The 27,879-nt window shown below is 43.7% G+C and overlaps 1 protein-coding gene across 6 annotated transcripts in view; it reads left to right on the forward strand.

Moving 5' to 3' along the window:
- The first annotated feature begins 2,882 nt into the window (after positions 1-2,882).
- Positions 2,883-27,879, forward strand: part of Gria1 (glutamate ionotropic receptor AMPA type subunit 1) — a 291,561-nt gene continuing 266,564 nt past the window's right edge. For 2 of the 6 annotated variants that reach the window (XR_010041060.1, XR_010041061.1), the window contains exons 1-2: positions 2,883-3,466; positions 6,443-6,580. Coding sequence is in view for 4 of the 6 variants with exons in the window: in XM_063230678.1 (XP_063086748.1) it covers positions 3,385-3,466; positions 6,443-6,580 (220 nt within the window). In the remaining 2 variants the exon portion in view is untranslated. The remainder of the gene's footprint in view (positions 3,467-6,442; positions 6,581-27,879) is intronic. The other 4 variants (XM_063230678.1, XM_063230680.1, XM_063230679.1 and 1 more) reach the window with 3 other exon arrangements.

The following is a 27,879-nucleotide window of genomic DNA, read 5'->3' on the forward strand; positions in this document are numbered from 1 at the left end:
TTCAGCTGGCCAGCCTGAGCCTGGCCATATCTGTGAAGGAAGACCCAGTTCCTGTCCCCGTAGGGTTGGACAGAGCAAGAGACAAGACGGTGAATGTCCAAATGCTGGGTAAATCAGTGTGTCATATCTCAGCAGGGTTTGTCCATCATCAATTGCACAACAGTATAAAAAGTGACCTGTTCCAAGGTTGGTGCTGACACAGCCAATAGGATTGTCGGCTGTAGGGCAGGCACAGGAATAGGTTGTCCCAGGCAATGAATCTGGATGGGATGTAGTTTTAACCTTGAAGGCTGAACAACTGCCTTGGACTAGAGGTCTGTGCTTTCTTTCTCCTACTCTGGTCACTATGGCATTAAAAATGTCCTCCTGGCTCTCACTGTCCAACAGGAATGCATGGTTTGCAATCCTGGCCCTATGCTCTCCAAGGTTTCACATTGTACCCTCCCTCCAGGTGCACAGAACACATGGTGTCCTCTCTTGCCCACAATCCCCGCTTATCTCTTTCTTTTATTTGCTTGTCTTCTGTCTGTGACTTTCTCATCCTTCATGGTCCAGCTCTTTGAAGCTGTGCTGAATTTCCACAGACAACAGACAGTTGCCGCCTTCTCTCCTCCTCAGTGCTGAGTTTATGTCTCTCTTCAAGCACTTGCCCTGGTCTGCCGTAGATGCTGTGGTTGGGCTCCTCAGCCCCCTCTTCTAACAGGCTGTGTGGGATTTCCTCTTATTCCCCCAGCCCTGATCTCCTGACTGATGCAGTGGCTTCCCCACAATCGTTTGAAATGAAGACAATTTTTGAAGAGAAATGAATGGTTGAACTGAAATGTAATTTGACCTATACACCCAGGCTTGAAATGTGTAAATTCCATGTTTATTTAATCTTTGAACAATTTTGTACTTAATAGGCCAAAGAGCACTATTGATCATACTTAAGCAGTGCAACGATGTAGAACTATATTTAGAAGATCTGATGGAATGATTTATAATGATCACAGAAAACGCATCTTTTTGCCTTCTCAAGCCCCTGCCTCTCCTATGAAGCAAAACAATTCTTTCCCGTTTCAGGTGGGTGTTGAGGCTTTGCTAATTAATCCTTGTAAAGGGCCTTGAGATCTTCCTCTGAAAGGTGACAGCAAAGTGTGAAGCCTTTAGTGACAGCCTAATTATTATTATTACCAGGCAAAAAGCTCAGAGAATTTAAAAGATCCCTAGGTACCATTCAAAATAGTAAAAGGGAAAAAATGCAAGCAGAGAAAGTATAAGATGGAATCACTGAATCCCAGACTTCTAAAATTGGCAAGTGATCTTTTGAAGTGATCTTTCCACACTCTGTTCACCTAGTGTTCCAAACTTATTCTTACATTTCTAGATTTCCCCTGTCCAGTACCTACTGCTCTTCAAACCAAAGGGTTAACAGTTTGAGCCTTAGGGTAGTTTCCTGGGTTTAAATTCCCCAACCTCTTCCTCCTCAGCAGCAGAAACCTGGATAAATCATTCATTCCTTTATCAATAAAATCCAGTTCCTTCATCAATAAAATGGGAATGAAATTACCTACCACAGGGATTGTTGGAAAAATGAACAATGCGTGTTGAATGCTTAGCATGGGCTCTGGCACAGAATAAACAGTGAGTAAACAGTAGCTTTACAAATCACTCTAATTAGTGTGGAAATTAACATAGGAAATCATATAGCCCTGACCTCCATGTTGCTCCTGTTCTAAGGGCTATATTGAACACTGGTTTATATTTCCTGCAAATCCCAGCCCTTACAGCTGTCCATGAGTGTGTGTGATTATTCAGTCTCAGTGAAGCCAGTAAGCAAGCACTGGGTAAAAGGGTCTGTTTTAGTGGCAAAGAAATAATCAGGTCTAAAGTCTGTCTGCTGTGTTTCTAGCTAAGGAAAAAGGATACTTTTCTTCTTCTAGATTATTCTGTGTTAGGAGGAAGATCTGCCCAGTACTGCAGGCCAACTGGTCAGGGCCAGAACATCGTTGTTTGCAGACTAGACTGGACGTCTTAGTACCACTGGGTCGTCATTTATGATGTGACCTTTACAGCCTCAGATTTTTCACCTGTAAAATAGTCACTTCACAATGGTGAGTATGCGGAGGAAGGGCCAGCGCCACCAAGTCCCTTCATAAACTGTAAAGTGCTCTGCAGCTCTGAGTGACTGCTGCTTCGTAAGTCGCACTTTCTGTCCCTCTACACAGTCATTCTCTCTACAGGTTGCCTCCGTGGATGTCCTGGTCCAGATTGTTCTGCGGAGTTCCCGCTTACTCTAGACCTGACCAGCATCCAGAGATAACCAAGAGAGCCAGATCCCTCTCACTAAAATCCCTGCAAAATGACTCATGTAATTGCTCTGTGTGAGTATCCTTAGTCTTTATTCTACACCCACACAATCCTGATGCCACAGATCCTATGTGAAGCAGGGAAAGGGGGTCCCATTTTAAATGGCTACCATGTGTAAAAGAGACCACTGATGCCATTTCCAAAGACTGAGGGGACTGCCAGATACTGAAGTCCAAACAGATGCCAGTGGTGCTCCAGCCTCCTGTGGTCTGTGGCTCCCACTCCTCCTGTGAGACGGGGATAGCTCCCCTCAGGAACCAGTTGTAGCAATAACTGGGCCAGTGGAGTGCATGAGATTCATCCTGCATAGCCTGTCAGCGCACTCCTAGAAAAAGTGACCTAGATCAAGCAGCTGGTGAATCCAGGACTCTTGTGGGGACCCCCTGCCACCTACTGACTTAGAGCTGAACCCACATTCCAGGGAACATCCGGCAGGCTGGGGACTGGGGGAGAAGGCATAATAGGGTGGGAGAAAGCGACCCGGGGTTGCCCCTTTTGGGGAACAGGCATCGCGCACCACCCCCACCCTCCACTCCCCTCCTCCGCACACAGGGAAAGGAGGGTGGGGTGAGGATGGGGCGCCAGGGTGGTGTGCAGAGGAGGTCGGCCATGGAACTCTGAGCTGGCTCCCTGGGTATCGGCACAGAGCTCCTGCCTGTGTGAGTGTGAGGGGGAGAGGGAGCAAGCGGGGAGGGAGCCAGAGGCAGGCTGCGCGAGGAGAGGAGGAGAGGAGAGCAGAGGAGAGGCAGGCAGGCGGAGAGGGGGAGCGCTCCAGCGCCAGCTAGCATGAGGATGGCTCCTTGTCCCTGCTCAGTTAATCTGGCTGTCAGTTGGCGTTAACGCTGCAGTTTAAGTGCACGGATTCCAAGGGAAACAAACCTCCCAGAAGGAAGGCGGAGAGGAAGGAAAGAAGGAAGCAACAGCAGGAGGAAAAGAAGCGGCAGAGCAGCGAGAGGAAGAAAGGAAGGTGGGGGGGGCGAGACACCAAATCTATGATTGGACCTGGGCTTCTTTCTCGCCAATGCAAAAAGGAATATGCAGCACATTTTTGCCCTCTTCTGCACCGGTTTCCTAGGCGCGGTAGTAGGTGCCAATTTCCCCAACAATATCCAGATCGGTGAGTGAGGGGGGCCGCCTGGGCCGGGGGACTCTCTCAAGCTGGGAGGGAGGCTTCTGAGGGGGCTGTCACCCCCTCCTCAGTGCAGCTGTTGTGCTTGGCTATCTCGAGCTGTGCAGGGGGAGGGAGGAAGACTCGGGCAGTCAGCGAGGGGAGGGGGCTCCGTCTGCCCAATGGGGGGCACAGGAGAAGTGTTCACATGCACACGTACAGGTGCCACTGCCACTAACGCTCCAGGCAGGAGCATGGGAAATGGAGGAGCCAATGCTTCGGAGTGGTGGCAGGGGGCAGGCATCAGGCTGCAGCCTGGAATAGGGTTGGGGGTGCTCAAGGAGTTAACTCGTTGCTTGGTAGATGGTGTCTGACTTCACTTATTTATATAAATATGTACGGTGGGTGGATGGCTGTGTGGTTATGTATGAAATGTGCTCGCAGCCATCTGACCGCTGCAGGCAGTGGTTTCCTGGCTGGGGGAGATAGAAGAGACCCCTACAAAGGAGGGAAGAACGCTGGGTTTATCAGAGCTCTTGAAATAATGGAAAAGGCCCCCGCTCTAAGGAGGGGGGCTGCCTCTCCTGCTCCGGACCCCCACCCATCCTAGCTGCCCCCTCTTTGCCGTCTGCCATGCTGGGCTGGTGGTCCTGGCTCCTCCAGTCCTGGAAACTTCCTAGCCTGCTCTTCTCCGTTCCTTCCTTCACCTCCTCCTCTGAGATGCCCTGACACAGACAGTGCCTCCCTTTTACACGCATACAGACACATGCACACACACTCCTTCCCGCACCGCCAGTGCTCCCCATCCCTGGGCTCCATCCCCTCAACTTGGAGGCAGCAGCGTTCAACATGCTGCATGCCTTTTTGTTTCTCCTCTCCCTCTTGAGGGTGTATGCTTCTAAATGGTCCCCTACCCTCCCTGTGTTCACGAGGGAGCTGACAGCTATCGCTCATCCTCGGAAGCATGGGAGAAAACAAAACAAAGAAGAAGCACACCAGCACCCACAAGGCATGTCCACGGGGCTGTGGCTCCAGTGTGACCAGCATTTCACCACTGTTTATGTCCCAGAATCAAGCAGGCTGCTTTGCTCGGAGGCATCTCCATTGACCTGGCTTGTTTTCTCTCTTCCTGGGGAAAGTTCTCCTTGCTGCGAGTTTGCATGCTCTGTGCAAGTGTATATTTGGTGGAGGGCTGTGGTCCGTTGGTATTTTGTCAGGCACACATGTGCCTTGGCCTCTCCAGCGAGCTGCTTCCAGGGTGGCTGGTGCGGCCATGGAGTAACTTGCTTTGACACCTGTTAGGCTAACATTCTGAAACCCGAGTGTGTGTGTGCCTGTGCTCATGCCTTACACGGGGAAACTTCCTGCCTCCAGGAGATACCTCCATTACAGCCCAGCCTGAAGTCCTTCCTTTCCCCCTCCTGCTGCTTCCCCTCCCCCCTGTTTTCATTCACTGCTGGAGACCAGAAACGGGACTGAGCAGAGCAGTGTTTGGGGTGTGGTCACCCGGGATGGAGGAGGAGGGTGGAGCATCAGATTCTAGAATGATTGTTTTTGTTGTTGTGGTTGGTACTCTTTAAAATCAGCACATATGGACACGTGAACATCCCTTGCTCCTCTGCGGGAACTGTTTATGTTAGTACTCCCATACTGACTATACTTCGCTAACTATAACTGCCTGCCTGGAGATAACATGCACTTGCTTTCCTTAGGGGTATTTGTGCCTTGATGTCACCATGGGTATCAATGAATGGAGAGGTGCATATCTGCTGCCTTTACTCCTGTATGGAGACTGCAGCTGTTTCATTGTATTTGGTCTCAATTTACTTGCTCAATCGATAAAATTATTGTTGCTGTTTTCAAAAAAGAGGCAAAACCTCTCAACTTGTAGAACACATGCTAAAAGTCTCACTGCCCTCAGAGTGTACTTGACTCTACCAACAAGACCTCTAACAAAAGCTTTGTAATCCATTTTCTCATTGTTGTGGTTATGCTTAAAAATGAGTATGTACCCACTGTATCAGAAGTTAGAACTGCTGTACACAGAGACATCAACTCCTCTTAGAACCCAGATCCACTTCTCCATAGTTATATCGTTTTGTCTCTTGAAATAACTTGAACTATTGTTCTGTCTCTTTAATTCATAGAAGTTTATTTTAATTTGCCCACAGTAAATAGCCAGGTACCCCCTGCACACTTACTTCTTGGAGCACAAGCCCTGAGAGGCAGCTTTACTGTGCTTTCTGTGGTAATAGAATATTCGTACCTCTCAGCATTCTTGAGACCCCCACATCCGTGAAACCCAAGATTCTGCCCCGCAAACACACGGAGGCAATCCCTTATGTAACAAGTCATCCCTAGGTCGCTGGGACACCAACCATAAGAGGAGCAAAACACTGAAATGCTACTCACAGAAAATCAAGAATTTTCAGAGGAAATGAATTCTAAACTTTGGAGGTAATGGAATAGTTAAATGGCATACAGATCTCACCGAAGGCCAAAAGTGTCAAATCAAATAGTTATAAAGGCCGAGAAACCCAGTGTCCCAGACCTAGATTTTAGTTACCGTGTAACACTTATAAGCACACATATCCTGTAAGGCTCTGTGAGAGACGGGGCCCATCTGAGACAAGTGACACACCGGGAAGACTTCTGGGCACAGAGAGCATGGAACACCTAGGGGGTTTGTCCAAAGGAAGGGGAAGAGAACCACCTCACCACTGCTTTCTCTCCCCATAGTGGAACTGAAGGTTGCACAATCAGAAGTCCGAGCTGAGTAATAGACGTTAGGGCTGTGTCACGGGAGCTCGTGTGCAGAAGTTAAGCTTAAGCACCCAGGTGCCTCTATTTGAGCTCATTCTGACCACAAAAAGTTATAACTTGTGACTTTGGCATGGGAGAAGCAATGGACTGTCTAAGGTGGGTCACTGAGAACTAAACCCTGCCTCGAGCCCAGATACCATGTTGCATTTTCTTTTCTCACAGGGGGACTATTTCCAAACCAACAGTCACAGGAACATGCCGCTTTTAGATTCGCTTTGTCGCAACTCACAGAGCCCCCAAAGCTGCTCCCCCAGATTGATATTGTGAACATCAGCGACAGCTTTGAGATGACCTATAGATGTAAGTAATTGCTTCTATTTCTGAGATTTCTGTCTCCCGAGACCAGTGAAAAGAGGGTCTGTGGGTAGGTGGTGGCGTTGCAAAAATGACGTGAGCTGTGATTTGTCTTCATAAGAGAAAGCCCTCCAAGAAACATTTCCAGGGCCTTTCGAGTGATTCCAGCAGTTGGTATTTACAGCCTGCTATGCTTCATGGAATGGGTTTGCTTTTTCACTGTCGGCTGACTTTAAATGCCAGGCTGATGGGTACTCGGGTGGACTGTATCTCCCCACTTTGCTGAGATTTTCTGATTCGGCTGAGAGATCTTAACACATAGAAAACTTCAGAGAGATACAGAATTAAAGGCTCTGACTTTAGCAAACGTGTTTAAAACACTTAAGCCATTTCTGTCTAAAAGGTAGAGGGAGAAAAATATCCCCTAGAGACTGATAAGAGAAGGTAGATGAGAAGTTGTGTATCTGTTTTCCTATTTTTGGAAGTAACCAATAACTTATTAAAACATGGTGTCCTGATTATTTCCAAAATGGACTGAAGTAATTGATTCATTAGCACACAGTTTGTAGACATAGAAAAAAATCTGAAAAGTTGACACAGCTTGTATGACAGCCTTTGAGCATAAAGCGGAACAGGGGCAACTTGAGGAAGAACTTGTAGATCGCTGCTATCGGAATTGAATGGATTATAAATTTGTGTGTAACAAACGCTGTTCTGAGGTTTTCTGGCAGCTAAGACAGAAAAGGAAATTCTTGTCCTTGGTTGTTTGATTGCCATTCTATGTCATTTGAAAGCCTAAAAGTTAATCAGTGAGACATTTGCCTTCTATGAATTAAGCTCGAATAGGAATTCATGGCAGGAAAGAGTAGATAGACAGAGTGCACAAGAATATTTTGGGAATCAAAACTGGATTGACTGGCACCACTGGTTTTGAACTGGCACTATTGGCATGGTGACTTAGGCTGAACTGTGGATGGTTGAAGGCATGACCATGTCTTTCATCTGTTCCCTACATTCCCACACGGTGGGAACAATGATCTTAACGAAAAGGCTTTGAAAGCTCCACATGAGAATTCAGAACTCTCCTTACTGTTAGGACAGCTCATAAGATAATGATGACATGAGTGTGATAATTATAATTAGGCCAGATTCCATTTATTCAGGACTCACTGTGCATCAAGAACCACGATAAATATTTTATAGACATTTACAGCAGCATTCATTACCATTTATTAAGCATTGGCCACAGCCCATGTAAGGCATTAATTGCTTTTCTCATGTGTCAGCTCATTGAATCCTGATAGGAGCCTTATGGGAAACTATGTTATCGTCATTTTAGAGTAGAGGACATTGAGGCAGTGACAGGTTATGTAACTTACGAGGTCACCTGGGAAATAAATAGTGGTCTTATGACCTCCAGGTTCATGTTCCTGTGCACCACAATAAATACACTGTTCTTTATAGTAATTTAATCTGATATTGTGAGATTATCCACACAGTGAAAGGGAATGTTCTTGTAAGACAGTTACCTGATACAGGAACTAAGGAGAAAAACTAATAGCTTTTCAAACTGTATTTGTGATTTTTGCACAGGAATGGGTTATTGATAAACAAAACAGCAGTGCCACATTTTGGTAAGTTTGAGAATCTTGCTCACCACTCTTTAAAAAGTGCTAAAGCTCCACTGTTCGATGTAGTTCATGTACCCATCCTCCTGAAAAACTAGAATAATACGGAGTAGGTATTTGACTTATCAGATGACCTCCCAATCCTTTCTATGTGACTCAGGGTAGTATCTGTGAAGAACAATTTAGTTATGGGCTTCAGTGTGGCTTGAATCACCTAAGATGATGGCTACTTTTTGTATGTGCATGAAAGTATTAGTATATTTCCTGGATATTTCCTGGATTATTGTATTTCTGTGTCTTTTGTCATATTCTCATAGAGGTTCATTATCTAAGGTTTACTTGCTTAGAGAATCAAAATGAACAAGTGGCTGGTGTGTGTCTTCACTGAGACCTGTCTATAGCAGAGCCTGATGGAAAGAGATGTTAACTGCTTTCGTGGTGTCAAGATGTTGACTGCCAGGAAAAGATAGTACAAGACAAAAATAGTAGGAAAATCCTAAGACAAAAGGTGATGTTTCTATGGCTTTATCTTCACCACTTAAGACTTGATCTCTAATACAGCCATTAGATACTTACTAGGGGCCCATACTTACGGTACGGGCAGTGTTTTCCATTATGAACGGTAGAGCTCGAATAGATGGGTGTGGATTCCTGAGCCTGATGCCTGTCATGTACTCATGTACAGCTTCCCAGACCTGCCTTGTGCATTTGGGTATTCCATCACTGTTTCTCCAAAGCTGTGAATTGAGATGCACTTTGGAAACACAGGGATGGTAAAATGTTCTGGCTCTCAAATAGCATGCACTCTAGTAGAGACACATGGGGTGAGGATTTTCTAAGAAGCAATCATGATATTCTGTGCTTAGACTTTGTCTTCCCTTTGTTTTTAAAATCAGAGGGAATACTGGGCACTTTGGGCTGACACGGTGGGGGTGTGATTCCAGGCCTGCCTTCAGGTGTCTTTGTTAACTTTCATGTAAAATTAGAGGACCCTCTCCGAGTACATGCACTGTGGCCTGTGGGTGCAGGAAAACCATACATCTCTGATTCAAACTGAGTAAGAGCAGCAAAGGGAAGAGAGTAGGTTTGGGACAAAATGGGTTAATGTATGGAAAACCGAGTGGAATATTTCAAATGCAATGCTGCGTGCTTTTTAAAATACAGATTTTTAAATGCCTCAAAGTAACTTCAGCAGTCAGTCTCTAGAAGATGCCAAGTATTTGTGATTTTTTTTTTTTTTTTAATTTTTGGCGTCATTTGCTTTTTCCCCCAGTGTATTTTGCTATTCATTATCCTTCCACCAGAGGGTGGAGGAGGGAAGAGAGACGAAGTATAAACAGAATTGTTTCTACTACATGTTTAGCAACCCAATATTTAGACTGAAGGGTCCTGGTTACGGGGTAGGGATGCAGGAAAGACGGAGGAAGGACATGACTCTTGACATGGTGACAGTTTGCTGCCTTCCTTGCATTCAATCCTTCTCGCTTTCTTCATCCGTCATCATTAAGGGGTAAAGTAATTGAGCCTACAACCCAACTGCTTTGCAGTCCCCTCTGAATACTTTTCTAAGCCGACAGACTGGGGTAGGTAAGGATGTCCATACAGCGGTTATTTATTGGTCAGATATTGTTCTATTTTGGTGCGTTCATTGTAAGTACAAAGAAAACAATGAATGAAGTGCTGATTGGGATCCAATACAAAGTCTGAGAAGAAATGTGGCAACTTAAACCTTACTTTCATTCATTTGTCCATTCATTCATTCATTCATTCATTCATTCAGCAAGTACATGCTGAATGTCTACACCAAGCACTCTGCCAGATGCTAGGAATGAAACGTCAGTGCCACGAATGTAAGGGCTGAAGCCTTGGAGCTGCTTCCCTTTTCTTGTGAGGCCTAGAATTTAGCTCAGAGGTCTTTAAATTGCACTGTACATAAGATTCACCAAGAGAACTTGTATAAAGCAACACTCAGGGGTAGACTCCACTTCTTAGATCAAAATATTCAAGGGCAGGCCCTGAAAGGATTTTGCACACTTTAAGAAACTCTTTTATCTAAAGTCTTCCTTTTCTTTAGTAAGCATTTTTGAGCCCTGACTCAAACCCAGGGATGATGTTAAGTACCAGATATGCAGGCAAAGCTGAGATACTTTCCCTGCCCTACTGAGACAGACTGTCCTGGAAAGAGAAAATTAAAATGTAATGCTATAAGTACTAATACAGTGATTTGTATGGTGTGTTAGAAACATTAAGGCCCAAGGTTGGCCTTTCTGACAGTGATGGGAAATTGAGTTTTAATGCTAAGCAGAAATTTTCCAGGGCATAAAGGGTGAGGACGGCAAAGGAGAAGAAGCAAGTGCCCGTTGGGGCAGAGAGACTGGCATATGCCAGAAGGATGCTTTACCTGAGGTTTCTGCTGGTCTGATCACCTGTGGGCCTCCATAAGAGTCTATCAGTTGGCATTTCTCAAGTGCATACGAAGGGTCACCAAAAGGCCACCCACAAGCCAGTTTAGTACAGGGACAGAATCTTTAGGTTCATGCTGAATTTAAGGAGTTTGGAATTTCGTATCAAAATTTGAATATCTTCTCTGGGCCTCAAGTCCAGATAGTCCTCAGTTTGCTGGCTGGCCCAGGGGATTCCCCATCTAGATGGCCCACATCCCCTCTAGTTTGCCTGTCTCGTTTCCTCTACCACCCGCAGGCTCGTGAAAGCATTGAATTTATCCTGGTTGGCTTGTCCTGCATGATGCCTGTGCATCTTTGTACATTAATTCCACCTAACTTCATAATGCAAGTTGCTATCCAGAAAGACCATGGGTATCTACATTCACTGTACACAGCACCCCTGACAATATCCCTGAGACAAAGAGATAAGTACCTCTAAGAGCCAGGGCATCCCACAGCATCCCTCAGCATGGTGGCATTGCTTCTGCTATGGGCCTCCTTGAGAAGCTCAGGGGAATGCCAACAGGTCTTCAGGCACTGATGACAGACAGATGGCGACTCAGCTCATCAGAGTTGCAAACTAATGGTCCACAGACTTGTTTTGCTTGACCCGCACAATGCTTTCCGAAATTTAGTGGAAACATCTAGATTTCTGGCTTCTACCTCTGCCATTAAGCAAACCTTGGCCTACACTGTTCCTCAGTTTCTATTGTATAAATCTCAGAAGTGCCCCTCTCTTTAATTACGAGGCATACGAGTTTACTAAGGTTTTCACTTTGCACTCCTGCTCTCCCTGCAGCCGCATTCTAACTGAAGCAGTCTGGTCTGCTCACGTCTGACTTACATCTTTTAGCATCCAATATTTTATTATTTCATTATTATATTCACCCTGTAACAAATAGCAAAGGGCACAAAAGAATGTGCATTCCTGTTCTTTAAAATAAATGGTCTAACGACACCAGTGAAGAGAATTGTGGCTAGTGAGAGAGTAAAAAATAAAGATTACTTTGAAGACTTTCTGTGTGCAGATCCTTTACAGAGATTGCCTTATTTGGGCAACACATAGCGACCTTCAAAGGCTATTATGCTCATTTTATAGCAGTACTACTGATACGAGGTGAGATGTTTCTTTTTCATGTTACGCACAGAGCATTAGTTTTGGAAGCCAGTCTTGGAGGTTCCAAACCTCAATGAACTTTCTTCCTTTAAGGATTTATGAATATATGGACTCACACAACAACAACAACAAAAAAAATCAGACGCGCAGTGGAAGAGCCACAGAACAAGTCCGGCCGTGGAGTTTGATTCGGGATCAAGACTCCCACAGTAGATGGATGCCTGTGGGTGCTGGAACTTGTTAGCAGAGTTTCCACTCAAGCGAGCATTGAAAGGTGGATCACATTTAGATATGGAGGGAGAGGAGGGCACTGTGAGTGGGTAAGAAGTCACACTATTCCTCCTCCTGCCCATCAACCCCTAAAGCGTATGCTTGCTTTTGGAGCTAGAGAGTTCTGTATATTTCTTCAGCATCCACCCCGGTCCCTTGATTCTGTGTCAAATGCTTACAATTCTCCAGTCAGTGCTACAATCTGATTTTGGCTCCTCCATCCTCACCTCTGAACCCACTTCAAGAAATGCAGGTGGTGATACAGGTAGAGGACTCTGTCGATTATTCTTACTATACTATTGATGGCCCCCAGCTTTTCTGTGCGAAGTATTTGTAAACATTTTTTCCTCTGGCTAAAGACCTCCGCAGGCACGGGTGAGCACTACTTTCCTATTGGAGGCTCAGAATGAAGCAGTCATGTAAGATGTTTGGAAGACGGATAAGATTCACCTCTTTGTTCATTCATTCATTCAAAGCACTTTTCTTATTGCCTTCTATGGGGCATATGTCCTACCGCTCTCCCCTCCCCATCCCTGCAGAAAGCCCTCATTGACTGCAGAATACTTTCCCATTGAATCTACACATGACCTCAGATTCCCTTTCACCACAGCCTTCTAAGTAACCAATACAAATTGGCCGGACTTGATGCAAGGGATGGAATCCATTTGCTGCTACAAGGAATCACACTAGAAACTGAGCAAAATAAAATGCATTAGGCATTGATTCTTCCCTTAAGGGGCTCGGATTCTGAACAGTGGAAATAGACATAAACAAAAGAAATGTGATGTAAGGGCAGAATCAATATCTCTGTCTCTGTCTCTCTCTGTGTCTCTTTGTTTCTCTCTCTCTCTGAGTCTCTCTCTGTCTCTCCCTGTCTCTATGTCTCTCTGTCTCTCTGTCTCTCTCTTTCACACACACACACACACACTCTTCCATGTTTAGAGGAAGGAAAGCAAACTTCTTGTTAGAGGAATCCAAGTTCCATCAAACAAGCATATTTGAGCTGAAATTTCCAAGGCAATATATATATTACTTCCCACCTGTATATACATACAACCATCTTTGGTGTAGTGAAAATTACACTGAGTTGAAATTTAAAGACACGGATTCAAATGTAAGACAATCACCTTGAACTGTTCTGGTTTGGCCTTGGAAAAGAACACCTGCACCCCCACTCCTTATTTCTGTATATAATGAAGCTCATAATCCATGCAAGTTCTTCGAGGGCTACATTTTTATGGTGATGGCACATGGAAAGTCAGGGGCCAGAGGAAGCTCTGCTACAGCTTTCCACTGGGGAAACGCCCCTGAACTGAGAAGCTAAGGAAAACTGCTCTGCCTCGCGTCCCCCACCTCCACCCCAAGTTGAATGATCAGGACACATTTTGTTTACATGTCCTTGAGCATTCCGCTTACTAAGTTCACTCACTGGACATTCAGCAAACATTTATGAAGACTTTGCTGTTGTGAACAAAAGCAGAAAGCATCCACGTGCTCATGGAGCTTACCAGCTAGTAAGAGGTGCAGATATGAGTCAAATAATTGCATAAATGACAATAGTACCATAAGTTGTGATAAACAATCTGAAAGAAAGGGCCATGATTCTGCGAAAGCATATTACAAAGGAACCAGCTCTGGGTAGGGGCATGCATAGGTGTTTAAACTGATACGGAGAACTTTGATTGATGTAGTGCTGGGAACGGGAAGATTCTAAGAGCTTCCTAGGCAGAGGCCTGGTAGGAGGAATCAAAAGAAATTGTGGGGAGGGCAAACTTGGCAAGCTCTAGTGCATGCTGTGCATTTTGAGCTGTAGGAAGTCCACCAAAAAATACTGAGCAGAAAGGCACCATGTTTAGATTTTTGTTTTCTCACCAGGAATTAGACGCTTGAGGGCACTCTGTCACATTCTCGTTGCCTGGAGACTATGGATTTGTTTGGCAATGGCCTGTGTTGCTTTATTTCTGTCACCAGTTGGGATCGAGTCTGGCAGATGGGCAGAGGGTACGGACAGATGCCGGGGGAAAGGGAAGCTGACGGTGGTGTCTGGTTGACTTGCTGTTGTGGTACATGGTTGTGCATGTGCCTGTGGACATCTGCAGAGATACCAGAGGAATCTGACTCCTGGCAGGGTCTGAGCTCCGGTGACCCCCGTGTGCATCAGGGAATCATAGAGCACCCCGACTCAGCTCATCCCAAGATTCATTGTGGGAGGTGTGCTCAATGGCATCTTAGCTGCTCGTACTGGCTGACTCTAGAACCCATAAGTTTGTCTATCTCCACTTGGACCTACAAACTGCTGTTCCCAAATTCCCTGTAGGAATTCTGACCTACAGTAACAACTCTTCTTTCTTCTCCTCCACTTAGCTTTCTCACGTCCATGCTCTCCTCTGCCCCTTAGTCCTCTGCAGCCTCACAGCTATCTACATTTAGCCCTAGGCTCCGTCCCCCACCCTTGTCCCCTCTTCCCAACTTGAGGCCAGTGGCCTTGCTGTCTTCAGCGTCCTCCTGGTCTTCACCACAGAACAGTACTGCGTGGTGCTGGGAGAAGGAATGAACACATCAGTGCATCAGCGAAAGTCACACATTACACACCATCGGTGACACTGACAAGAATGAACCTAAAATACTGCTTATTCAGTTAGACTTGACATTATGCATCCTTTAAGTTCCAGCAGGCTGTACTGGAAATTCCTGTGGGTAGATATTACAGTGTAGTAGGGGTGTGCTGGGGTGAAAGCCAGATGGAAGCCAAATCAAAAGCCGATTCCATCTCCTGGTGGACTGTGGTCATGAAGGGTCCTAAATAATGGACAAGTTTCCATTTCCTAAACACAGAATTTCTGTTCCACAATCTCGTTCTGCCATTGATGTATCAGCTGGGAAAGGGAAGCAAACTGATCACGTTTACACCTGTTTCTTTCAACCATGAGATGAGAGGCGCGAGGAGGAAGGCAGTGTGAAGGGAAGGGGCAAAAAGAATTGAGATGTGTTATGTACGTGTGTGCACTTTCCCCAGTGGGGTCATTATGCAATGCAAAAATGTACTAATAAAGAACAAAGGTCATAGGAATGTCAATCATACATAGTTACAGTGAGAAGGACCCAGGTGACAGTGGGTTTCAAACCAGCTTTCCAGTCAGTAAAATATCAGGCTATACCCATTTTTATTCATCTTTTTTTTTTTTTTTTTTTTTTTTTTTTGTGGAGAGGGAAACTCTCAGGAAGCTGGAGGAGCAGTGGTTTGGGTGTTTCTTGTTCCATCCCTAGATACATATGACTGGTCGGGCTTTCCGCATCCCACTGCCTACCCACAGGTCCCATCCAGGGCAGGTGCTCCTCTCTGGGATCACTGTAACCTTCCACAGCCATCTCCACTTTGCAGAAGTTTGTGGGACATCCTGCCAGCCTCGGTCAAAGTGTGCAGAGCGCTGGGTTACTGAAAGTGCTTCCCATCTCTTGCTCTCTTGTGACTTTCTGGATCCTAACCCACTATGCAGAGCACACAAGGAAACACCAGGTCCAGCTCCAGAGGATGCAGCCGAAAGTCAGTTGTTCAGCCTGGGTGGAACATCCCTTATGCAAAACGTCTAGGATGGAAATCACCTTTTGACAATAGTTATTATTTTGTGCACAGAAGTAAAAAATGTGTTATGCAAAACCATGGAAACACCGGCACCAAACAAAACGTAGGTGATTTTTCTGAATACATTAACTTAAAAATTAATAGATTTATTTGTATTTTATTTATAACATGATTTTAATATTACATTTCACATTCTTTTTAATGACTTCTGAAAAAGCCCATTGGACACCTGTACCTTAATCTATTTAAGCCACATCCTTTCAGAGGATGTCTAGTTTATTTTGAAACTTTTTCTTTAAAAATGGTGCTGTGATAGTTATCTTAAATTCTTTTAGTGATTTGTATGTGTTTTGTGACTTTAAGAGCATTTCAGATCTGTAGAATAATTTCTAATGAGATCTAATAGAATAATTGGTGTGTGCAGGATTTGAGATGTTACTCATTGCCAAAACTGAAAATAACTTGCTGTGTGACCTTGATAAGTCTTTGTGTCCAGTTTCCAGATGTTTAACTGTGGATTCATCAAACTAAAGTCTTAGAGTTATTAAACATGCAAATGCCACTACTTATATGAAAAAGCTTTGAAAAATCAAAAGTGCTAGGCAAATGTAGGGTAATATAATTAACTAAGCTTCTTATCTATTAACATAAATGCATCATAAGTACAATATGACTAATTAATCTTTAGTGTTTCCTTGTGAGAGTGGTCATTATCTATGAATAAATCTATTCTGCAGACGAAAAAAATTGAAATTTTAAAGCTGAATTTATCCTGGGTCCAAATATGTAGCAACACCAAATCTGAAAGGATTTCTTTTCACTTATGATTCAGTCTACAAGAATGTTCTAGGTATGTAGGTCATACAGTGCCTATGGCTTAAGAAATCATTGTTTATAGGACAAAAGGTCAACCTCATTTGGGCAGGAATCAGTCAGAACTCTTCGGTAGCAAGTGCTAGAAATCCAATTACCTCATAGTTCTGACTACAGGAATAGCTGAATTCTAGAATTTGAATGATGCCTCAAATCTAAGAATTTCAGATTTAGGCTTTCTCTAAATTTTCCTTAATTCTGGGGCTATAGCTCAGCAGCACAGCACCTGCCTGGAAAACTCGAGGTCGTAAGTTCAATTCCCTGCACCAAAAAATAAAAATAAAATGAATTTTCTTTACTGACAGGCATATATATGCCACCTATCCAAGTCCAGCTGTGCCTGTATTCACCTGCCCAGCTCGAGGTCCCGAGGAGAAGGAACTCTTTCCTGTCACTTCTACAGAAGTCCTGAGACTGATGTTGAGTAAAACCCAGGACATGTGCCCATTCCCCAATGGACCCAGCAATCAGAATACTACAGTCTTTTGGTTAGTTTGAGGTGGTGAGAAGGGACAAATATGATTGCTCACTCAAACTATGCAGACATTAGAGCAGTTTCCCAAAAGTAAATCAGAGCTCCATCACTGCAGGAGTAGAGGCTGGCTCAGTAGCCAAAATACCACAGAAGTCTTTCCACCATCCATTTCTTTAGAAGGGAAAATTCAGAGAGACTGAAGGAAAACCCGTGTGGAACGAGAGACAACTTGCCAAAGCCAGCATAGCCACTAAGAGAAGGACATACAAGGGACTCTGGTGGGTGAGGCCAGATCGAAGGAGCAGGGTGGACAAGAGGTTTGAAATTCAGGCTGATGTGTTCATTGGAGCCAATGGAAGGTCTTTGTTAATCTCTGCCCAGCCAGAGCCAACTGATGCTTACGGAACAGTTTTAGAAGGTGCAGTCCACCCACTTGGACGTGCCTGGGCATGTCCCCTTCAGGCCACCTGACAATAGGAGGGGCCACACCTGGTGTTACTTACTGAGCTGCCTATACTCTTTCCCTGTGATCAAGAGACCTCATGTTCCGTCACTGGAGCTATCGTACACAAATTCTTTAACAGTCCCAGTTGGAATCTTGGCTGTAAAGCTGATAAGCCCACATCACCAGATGGTAGGTTCTTCTAATTTGTTCCATCCCCTCTGGTTCTTGGCAAGAATGAAACCTTCCCTGTGCTGACGAGGGGGGCCAGGGAGAGCCAGGAACAAAAGAAAGAGGCTTTAACTTCTGTTAAACAAGTGGCAACCTAAAGCTGGTTCCTGCCCATTGTGAATGGAGAGACATGGTTCTTGCACATGAGGGTATGAATTTGCAGGGGACTGAGATTCTAGAACTCACACTGATGAGACACAGGGTTCTAACAGCTGAAAAGTGGTTCAGCTAAAAAGGTCAAGTGATCTAAAGGAAGACATTTATTTAGTCAGTCATTGATATTTATGGAGCCTTATGGTAGATTAGATTATTCTTTGACAATTCTTCATTGCAATACTTCCCTGACCCATTACTGCCATATTTTGGCTTTTGTTTGTTTGTTTTTGTACTAGGGAGTCAACCTCATGTCCTCATGCTTGCCAGGACTGTTATGTTTTATCATGTGACTTGCTTTGGTGACTTAGACATTGGCAGACACATTTCAAGCAGAAGCCATGGGAAGAATATGCACATCCCAGAGACACCACTTGTCTGGAGGTCAGGGAAAATAGAAGTAGCAAATGTGTCCAGCAAACCTACAGACTAAAGTCTTGAGCAAAGTTGTTCCCCGCAACCTGCTGACCCGTGAATAACAGTAAATGTTGCTATACACCACGGAATCTGGGGTTGCTTCACGCCACAGTAATAACTGACCAATATAGGTGACAACTGTGTATTCAATACCTAGTCTTAGAGAAATGCTGGAGAATGTACAGTCCTGGCCTCTGTGAAGCATGCCTTTTAGTTAGGGTGATAGAAAGCAAATACATTTACCAATTTTTAGAAGAGATCATTACCGGGATCAAAAGAAAAGTAGCAGGTGGTGACAATCATTATGCTAGAAAACTCACCTGCTTCAGGTGTGGTGATCAAGCAAGGTTTCTACAAGGAGGCCAATTATGAACTTGAGCACAAACACTGGAAAAGAGCCAATCAAGAGTAAGTTGCCCCATGGAATGTGAAAAAGCCAGCCCCATGGGTGCTGTGCCTTGCAAATCTCAGTCTAAGCAGGGGGAAAGGTACCCAGCATAATCCCCTGTAAACCGGGTCACTCCTCTGTCTTAGAGCAAACTCTGGCTTCTCTCTACAATGTCATGTTTGAAAATCAAGGGCTAACAAAGGTGCATTTGATATCAAAGCCACATGGCCAAAGGGTTCAGACACCACTGAGCCTGCGAGGCAGAGGATGAGGCTCCTAGAGCATTCCTAACAGAGGGGTGGACGGACTGGTTGTACTTCCTCTCATGGCTCCAGTACAGTCAAGAGTTTTTGTTTATAAGGCTAAGAAATGTGTGTGTTCATTCTTTCACAGAAAAAGGAGCTAGATGACTTCTGGGTTCCTTTCCAAGTGTGTAATTATAAAAATCTGAGATTTAAATTATGTGTGAAGGAAATGGAAAATCAAAGAACTTCACCTTAGCGCTATGCCAAACTCTATTTGCTAATTGGTGCATTTAATTAGGAAAAAGTCTCCTCTGAGCAAACAGGATGGGCTCCAGCATCCCTAACTTAGCTGGTAAAGGCTATGGAGATGTTATGGCCTCAAGGGAGGGCACAGAAGACGTCTAATTACACAAGGCCTCATGGCATCTTCACTCCAGACACTGAGAAGCAGGAAGTGGGGAGGGACTCATGCGGGTCCACATGAAGTCCAGGTATTTATTAGCTGTGAGGAAAGTACTTAACTGGGACTTCATTTGCTAGCATCTCTTCCTTCCTCTGATCTTTCTGAATACCTTAGCATATAGTTTCTACTCTGACTACTCGATTGATCACCTCTTCACGGGTTTTGGATGGATTTCTCAGTGGCCAATTCCCTGTCTTTATTTCTCATAGCTAAGGCCTATGGAAGTCCTCGCACCCCTCAAGCTTTGTAAGGCTGTGTTCCACCCCACTCCTCTCTGAGGATTTCTCCAACTCTTCCAGCAACTTTTCCCACCCCAGTGTCTGCCCTTTCCTCAAGATTCTGGCCTCTACATTTTGAGTTTCACATAATCAAAAACAAACTTACTTGTCTTCTTCACGCTATTTCTGTATTTCTGACACATGGGCTCAGAATAGGAGTGTCGGACTTGGGGGCTCAGGTTCTGTAGCTCTCTCTACCTAAGACATGCGGTATGTTGGTTTTATTACTACTCTGACTTTGGAACTTTCCCTGTTTTTCTCCCCCCCCCCCCAGTGGATTATCACTTTAGCCTTGTGTCAAGTTCCTTTATGGTATAATCAACTCCCCTCACAGCTGGCGGATCAATTTCTTGAAGACTATTTCCAGTTTTGAACTTTCCTCATCCCCACAAAATCACTGGCAGAAATCCTCCTTGCTGTGTGTTCAAAACCAGCTCACACCACTGTACTGATACTGTGACCTCGGTCTGCCTACATCCTGAGACTTCTCTAACTTTACACTCTACGGTCCAGGTAAACCTGGTGACCCAGGGTTGCCACAAACATATTTCTCAGTCCCTCACTGCTTTGCTTTGATTCACACTACTGCCTCCACCTGGCAAAGTCCTCACCCCCGACTGCGAACACTTAATCCAATTATTTGGCTGACTAATATTTAGTCAGCATCCCCTCTCTGCACATAGAGCAGAAAATAAAATCAACAAAGTCCCTGTCTTCTTGGGTGGACATTCTGGAGAGCTAAGTAAATATAGTGATTTAGCGTATGTATTAAATGCTACAAACATAGCGCTCATCATGGGATGAGGACCATCATGGAGATGGCTGTTCCTTCTAATTGGTTCTATCAGCTCTGATTTTTAAGCAGGGATGAAAGCTTCCCTATAAGTGAGGAGGGAAGACAAGGGAAGCCAGGATCAAATGAGGGTTTAACCTCTGCTAAACAAGTGAGGTTCTTAACAGAGATATTAGGTGGATGGTCAGGGGAGACGCCTCTGAACAGGTGAGGGCTTTAACTGAGCCTTATTAGAATTGACAGAACTTTCTACCTGGTTGGGAGCTGTTCTACATATGTGCTGTCTAGTTTGGTATTCACTGGCTACACGTGCTCCTTAAGCATTTGAAATATGGCTAGTAAGACTGAGAAACAAAATGTTTAGTATTATTTAATTGCATTAATTGTAAGTTAAGTACCCACATGAGGCTGGTGACTATCATATTAGCACAGATCTCGAACCTAGAATTTTCCAGAAAAGAAGAGTAACTCTACTGGCTTTAAAATGTGAGTTTATATTTTTAAAAACAGAAAGGTAGCCAGTAGGGCCAAAGCATTCTCAGCAAAGAGTTAAGCAGGTATTTTGCAAGCCAGGATAAGAAATTGAGGTTGGTTTTAAATCCAATAAAATCATTATTGGTTTTTAAGGTAAGTGTGATTCCTCATGGAGAAGGACAAAGTGATAAATTGAAGTGAAAATACTTTGTATGAAACAGTTTTTCCTGTCCAACAAATAATTTGAAAATTTCAGTTGCTTATAGATGAAACTTTTTATTTTTAATAATCAGTTTTCAGACTAGCTGTCATATCTATTTAGGCTGGATCTGGTGGTCTGCAGGAGGGCATAGGTCTGCCTTGTATATATTTGTTTGAGCAGTGGTGCTCAGGAGGCAGCTACAAAAACCCTTACCCCGGAGAATCATAGGGACACAAGAGGCTACGCCTTCCCATGTAATATATTTAAATCTTCTTCTGTGTCTTGCCATGTAGTATTCCATGGGTCCAAGTAAGTCACATGAGTAAGAGAGAATAATATACACTGCCTTCTATGAAGAGTGATAAACTCCTATGACAAGGGAAACAGATGTATAACTGTTTAGCATTAATCCAGTCTACCACAGTCGAGACTCAGGGAGACCAGGGAAGGTGCTCCTGCAACAGTCTAGATGTTAGGTGATGATGGTTTGCACTATAAAATAGGTTATATTATCAAATGTTATTGGGCTGGGGATTTAGCTCAGTGGTACAAGCACTTGCCTGGCAAGTGGGAGGTTATGAGTTCAATCCCCAGTACAAAAAAAAAAAAAAAAGAAAGCAAAACAGATGTTATGTGTGCTGTGAACCTGCCCCTCCATCCTTCATGATTCTCTTTTCTTTATTAGTTACCTTTTTGTGTACTATGTTTATTGATCCTTCTGACTTTGTAACTTCTGTTCTTGAGTAAAGGTCATATCTACCACTGAGACCTCCTCTCTTTGAGGGTAGGAGACCAAGAAAATATGCATTTGCAATTCAACTGCCTTAGGATAGCTGCTTCATAAAATCTCCAGAGTGGTGTAATAGTTAAGTGTAAGGACTTGTACTTTCCCTAATCTTGGATGCTGAGTGATCTTTATAAATTACCCTCTCAGAACACTGGTTTCTTATTTTGCAAAGTGGCAGTAATGATTTGTCCCTGTTAGAGCAGTGTGTACTGAAGGAAATAAACTTGGAAAGTGCTTAGCATAAGACCCGGCATAACCTAAGTGCCCAATAACGGAGCTGTTATTGTTTGTCCAATTTAATTGTTGATGATGACAAGCTTCTCTGTAAGTGGTCTCCAGAGTCTTCATTGGAAAATCAGTGATTCTCGTTGGTATGAGGGACATGAAGAAGCGAAATGCTCTGGGTGGGATTTTGTAGTTTAGTCAGGAAATACTGAGATCTAAAGCTCCTTTGATCTGAAAATGACAATAACAACAAAACCCCGAAATAGAGCCACTTTGCCACTTGTTTCCTGTTACCATCTGCCAGGAGTGTTCCCTTCAGTTCTCCAGGCCTTTCTTTGAGTCAGCTGCCTTAAAGTATTAAAATAAAATTTAAATTTCATTCTGCCCTTATTTGCAGATGACAGGTAATATACTGTAGCCAAATATACAGCTACTCCTTGCTGAAATAAAATACAGGGCAACGATGACTCAAGTGTTTGGGGAATGAATTGCTCGTAGACAGTAAAAGTTAGCACGCAAGAATTAATCAGATTGGCTTTTTTAAAACATTTGCAATTGAGAGGATTCCTGAAACACACTTTTTGGCTTTTTTTTTTTTTTTTTTTTTTTTTTTTTTGCCTCAGCGACATGACTGGCTTGATTCTAGCTTAATGTTGCTTTGATCACAAATGTCCAGTACCTGCAGGGGGAACTGTGAACAGAGATGATCTGGTTCAGCTCTCTTCTGGCTATGAAAGTCATGAAGTGTAAACACAGTGACTTTAGAGGTTTGTTGAAGGAGTTTAAAGAGCCCTGGCAGATACATTGGAGATGTAGGATGGCTTCAGACCAGGCAAGTCTTTGAAGACCTGGAAAAACATATTCAAGACGCACATTAATAAAAGTTTCATATCCATATTCCAAAACCCTTTTTACCCAAAATGGTTTTGTTTAGTGGTTACTAGACTAATTCTTGCCATCAATAAAGTTACCTGACATCTAATGACCCAGGACATTTACATGACTTCACAATATACCCCAGAGGGCTTCTTCCCAAAGTACCATAGGAACTCTAGCTGATATGGGAATTCCTGTTAGCATTCTGTCACTCTCAGCCCTATCTGGTGGCACATGGCCATCAGCCCAGAGCGCTGAAGCAGGGGGATCACAAGTTCAAGCCCAGCCTGAGCAACTTAGTAACTTAAAGAGACTCTCTCTCAACATAAAAAATACATAGGGATGTAGCTCAGTATGAAGATCATGGGTTCAGGCTTCAGTACGGCAAAAACACACACAACAACAACAACAACAACAAAATACCCTGTGATGCTCCGAGGATGCGAACAGGTTTTCTTTGGGATGTGAGTGATGGTACCAAACTATGGGGTCACAAATTTAGTCATAATGAATGAAACAAAATAAGGGATTGTCATTCCTCCTCAGGCTTTTGAGAGATTTTTAATATATTAATACATCTCGATAATTTCTAAAAAGAGGGAGGAGTATGTATTTCCTCAACTCAACAGCCCCAATTTTGGCTGAACTCTCTGTTAATATCACAAGAGACTCCATGTCCACTTAAATCTTGTTTTACATATGGCACAATGAAGACCTGGAGTACAAGGGACTTATCTTCGGTCACTTAGCAACTAGGTTGCAAGACTTCTGACCACCAGGCAAAACCCCTTGCCCCTCTTCTGGGCACGCCATCCACTTCTGGAACCTGTCCTCTGAACGCTCGTACCCAGCACACGGAATTGCCAGTGATGTCATAAGAACTGGCAGACTCGGCTCTGATATGTGCCAACTTGGCTCTTCCAGCCCTGCTGCTCTGTTTCCCTTTCTTGTCTCTTAAAGCCAGTTCTGGGTAAGCTACGATCCACCGTCCACCCAGGAAATATCAGCCAACATCTGCACCACTGTTAAGAAAAAGGCCCCACAGCGGTTTCAAAAAGAGCTGCTTTGGAACGAATGATCTTTAGCACAACACACATAGCTAATATGAAAAGGAAAAGAGCCAAGGTGCTTAGCGAGGCTGAGGCAGAGACACTGAGTGGCCCGAGGGGATGTGACAAGACTGGAGGAGTTTTCCATAGCCTGAGGCAGAAGAACTCATTTTGCCCTGGGCCTTTTTAGATGAGGGAGCCAAATTAATCCTGAGAGATATTATAAAGAAAAAATTCAGATAGTCAAAGGCATGGAAAGCATTTCCAGTGAGAAATGAGCAGGGGTCCGGGAGGAAGAATGCGTACAGGTCAGTGTTCATATCCATCTCCCCCATAGCTAACTTGGACAAAGACTGAATCTGTCATCTGTGACTTAAGAAGCAGAAACAAAGATCAGTGAGTGGTGAGCTTGGTGTGACAGATTTTGTCTACCATGGTGGAGCTTGTTCTCACCGTGTGGACCGGCTGACAGTGGTGAACGTTCCCTTTCTCTGGTTCGGGGCACCTCGCACTCTGCATGGTGGCCTGGAAATCTAGCCTGTTTCAGAACTGCCTACTCTTTCCACCTTGATGGCACCATGTTTGTGGCTCTATTGTTAGAAAGTCACCCACTGGGTTCAAATATTCCCTGTCCAGCATTCCTTCACTAACAAAGACACATCTTTTTGAAAAAAGTGCTGAGTCCATGGGCTGGTGTTATGGATTGAACCATGTTTTCCAGAGTTCATGTGCTGAAATTTTAATCCCTAGTGGGACAGTATTTGAACAGGGGAAACTTTGGGAGACAATCTGGTTTAGGGGAGATCATGAGGGTAAGTTCTCATGATGGAATTAGTGACCTCATAAGAGACACCAAAGAGCTTGCTCTCTCTCTATTTCTCTGGGCACCAATGAAAGGCCAGGTGAACTCAGTATGTTGGCAGCTATATGCAAACCAGGGAGAAAGCCCTTCCCAGACCCCCACCATGCTGGCTCCTTGGTCTCTGATTTTTAACTTCCGTAACTGCAAGAAAATGAGCATCTTATTTAAGCTGCCCATTCTAAAGTTTGATATGGCCGGTTAAGCTGGGTAATAAAAACAACTAGTAATTGAGGTGTTTCCTCCATGAAAAGCAAGATGATAGTGAGGAAGGGTAGGAAGCAAATAAAGCTTAAGCAAAAGAGTGGAGGGGTGCATTTGGGAACTGGAGGAAATTCTATAGACTAGACCTAGGAGTTCGACAGTTCTGCTGAAGCCTGGCCCTGTGCCCAGCCTCCACCTACTTCCCTGCATCTCACTAGACCAAGAAAATATGCACATCTGTTATCCACAAATACTCTGAATTCCCCCGCCAACGCAGATCCCCGGGAAAACCTAACACAAGCAGAACAGAGGAAGAGATGCATAGGGTACTTGGCATTTTTCAGGAGGAGGGCTGATTTTTCTGACACCCTCTATCTTGGTCTCTTCATTTGTCCTGAGTCAGTGAGCCATAGCATGGCCCAGAGGAAAGACGGAAATAGGACAATGAGGCTGATGGCTCGGTGCTGCAGCTGATGAGCCTGTGAGCCTGGGCAGCTCGCGCATTCCATTTTCTTTTCCATCACCCTCACCGATTTCACAGCCTCTCTTCTCCTGTGCATTCCTGTAGAACACAGCTCCTAAAGAGCAATAATTAGGAGCCCAGATTTTGATGCCAAATATTGTATGCAATCTAAACTTCTCACTTGTAAAGTGTTAAGCAAACTTACATAATAGCTCTGAGTTCCACTTTTCATAGCTCTCAAATGAGGTTCATGACAGCTCCCACCTCAATTGAATGGTCTCATATATGTGTGGAATGAAGCGCGGAACATAGGTTCTAGTGATGCCGAGCATATATTATTTCTGTATAGCTTCCAAGCTGTGTTTCAATCTCCCCAAAGGAATCTGCTGTAACACAGCTCCAGCTCTTGACTGTGCTGGCCTACAAAACTCCTACCCACCCTTCACAACACAAACAAAAATCCATGGCAGCCAGGCAAGGCCTTATGGGTGCAAGTGATAAGAGCTCCCCAGGAGCAACTCCATGACTCCAGTGACTGCTCACCACCCATTAGGTTGTGAGGAGTGTTTTGTTTGTTTGTTTGTTTGTTTGTTTTTAATATGACTGCCTTCCCTTACCTGTGCTTCTGGGGTCAGAGGAAAGACCCCAAAAGCTCAGATCCATGCTGTATAGTTTTTCTTCTTGCTTCTTGTATACGTTTTATAGCTCCAGCTATTACACTGACATCTTTAAGCAAGTTTTGAACTAAGTCTTCTCTAGGAGGTGACATAAAGGTCTGATTTCATTCCTGTGCATACAAATAGTCTTTCCAGTACCCTCTTTGGGACACTGTCCTTTCCTGATTATGTCCTTGTGACACCTTGTGACCTTTGTGGAAAATCAGTTGATTTCTGTTGTGCATGACTTTCTCTATCATAATTCATGGGTTATGAATGTTTTCGTGCCAGGGCCATATTATTTTGATTGTTGTAGTTTTGCTGCATCTTGAATCGAGTTGTATTGGTGATGCAAGTTTTTGCTGTTGCTCAAATTACTGTAATGATTTGAGGTCTTTTGTATTTTTATACAAAATGGAGGGTTTCTTTCTCTATTTTTGTGAAGAATGACTTTGGAATTTTTATAGGCACTGCATTTTATAGGAAAATAAGCAACTTTATTAAAAATGTGTAAAGGACCTTAACAGTTGTTTCTCAAAAGATATAAAAATGGCCACCAGATATATTAAAAAAAATCACAAATCATGAGACATGCAAATCAAATCACAAGGAGTTGTCTCTTCATACCTATAAGAATAGCTGTTATTTTCTTAAAAAGATGAAGAGGGAACTGTTAGAATTGACGGGAATGTACATTAGCACAATTACTTTTTGAGAAGGCCCCACGTAAAATTAAAAGTAGAATATCATTATGATCCAGCAATCTTTTTTCTCAGTATATATCCAAAGGAATTCAAAATCAGTAGGTCAAGGAGATATCTGCACTCCTCCACTTACTGAAGCATTACTCCCGGCAGCCAATACATGGAAAAAACTTTAAGGGCCCATCGATAGATGAACAGGTTTTTTTCTTTTTTTTAAATGTGATATATGCACACAGTGGAATCCTGTTCAGCCTTTTAAAAGGATGAGATCTATCATTTGTGAAAATGTGCATGAACCTGAAGGACCTTATGCTAAGTGAAATGAGCCACGCAGAGAAAGACAAACGTGATCTCACATACAAGCGAAATCTAAAAAGTCAGTTTCACACTAGAATAGCATGGTGGTTACAAGCTGCAGGGGAGGCAAAGAAAGGGGAAATATTGTAATGGAGAAGGTTTTGGAATCTATTACCTAGCATGGTGCTGATAATCATAATATGCCTACCATTGCAAAATGCTAAGAGAATGGGTTTTAAATGTTTGTACCACAAAGTAATGATAAGTACATGTGATAAATGTTCATTTGCCTGATTTGTACATTCTACAATGTCTTCATGTGTGGAAGTTTCACACTGTACCCTAAAAAAATATACAGTTAGTTTTTGTCAAAAATAAAAGTAATTTTTAAAAAATGCTCTGTCTTATTGGACCTCACATTTCTTCATGATGAGTAGATTTTTTAAAATCAAATTTAATCATGTTACCATGGCCTCGACAGGCAGAATGTTTGAAGGATCATTGATGTGTGGGTAGACAGATAAAAGGTAGAACCAATGACTGATAACACACTCTATCTCTTCAAAGTCATAAAAATACTGTATCCATCAGTGCTTACTAGAGAAGCAAATTTAATGCAAGATATATGAACACAGGAGGATTTATGAAGTTGTCATACAATGGCTGCCTATAGAAGCAGCTATGGAGAAGTGCAAAAGATCTGTCTCCA

The sequence above is a fragment of the Cavia porcellus genome, unplaced genomic scaffold (assembly GCF_034190915.1).
Source record: "Cavia porcellus strain 051 isolate PalLab524CR breed Dunkin Hartley unplaced genomic scaffold, mCavPor4.1 scaffold_19, whole genome shotgun sequence".
In the NCBI taxonomy this organism is placed as follows: Eukaryota; Metazoa; Chordata; class Mammalia; order Rodentia; family Caviidae; genus Cavia; species Cavia porcellus.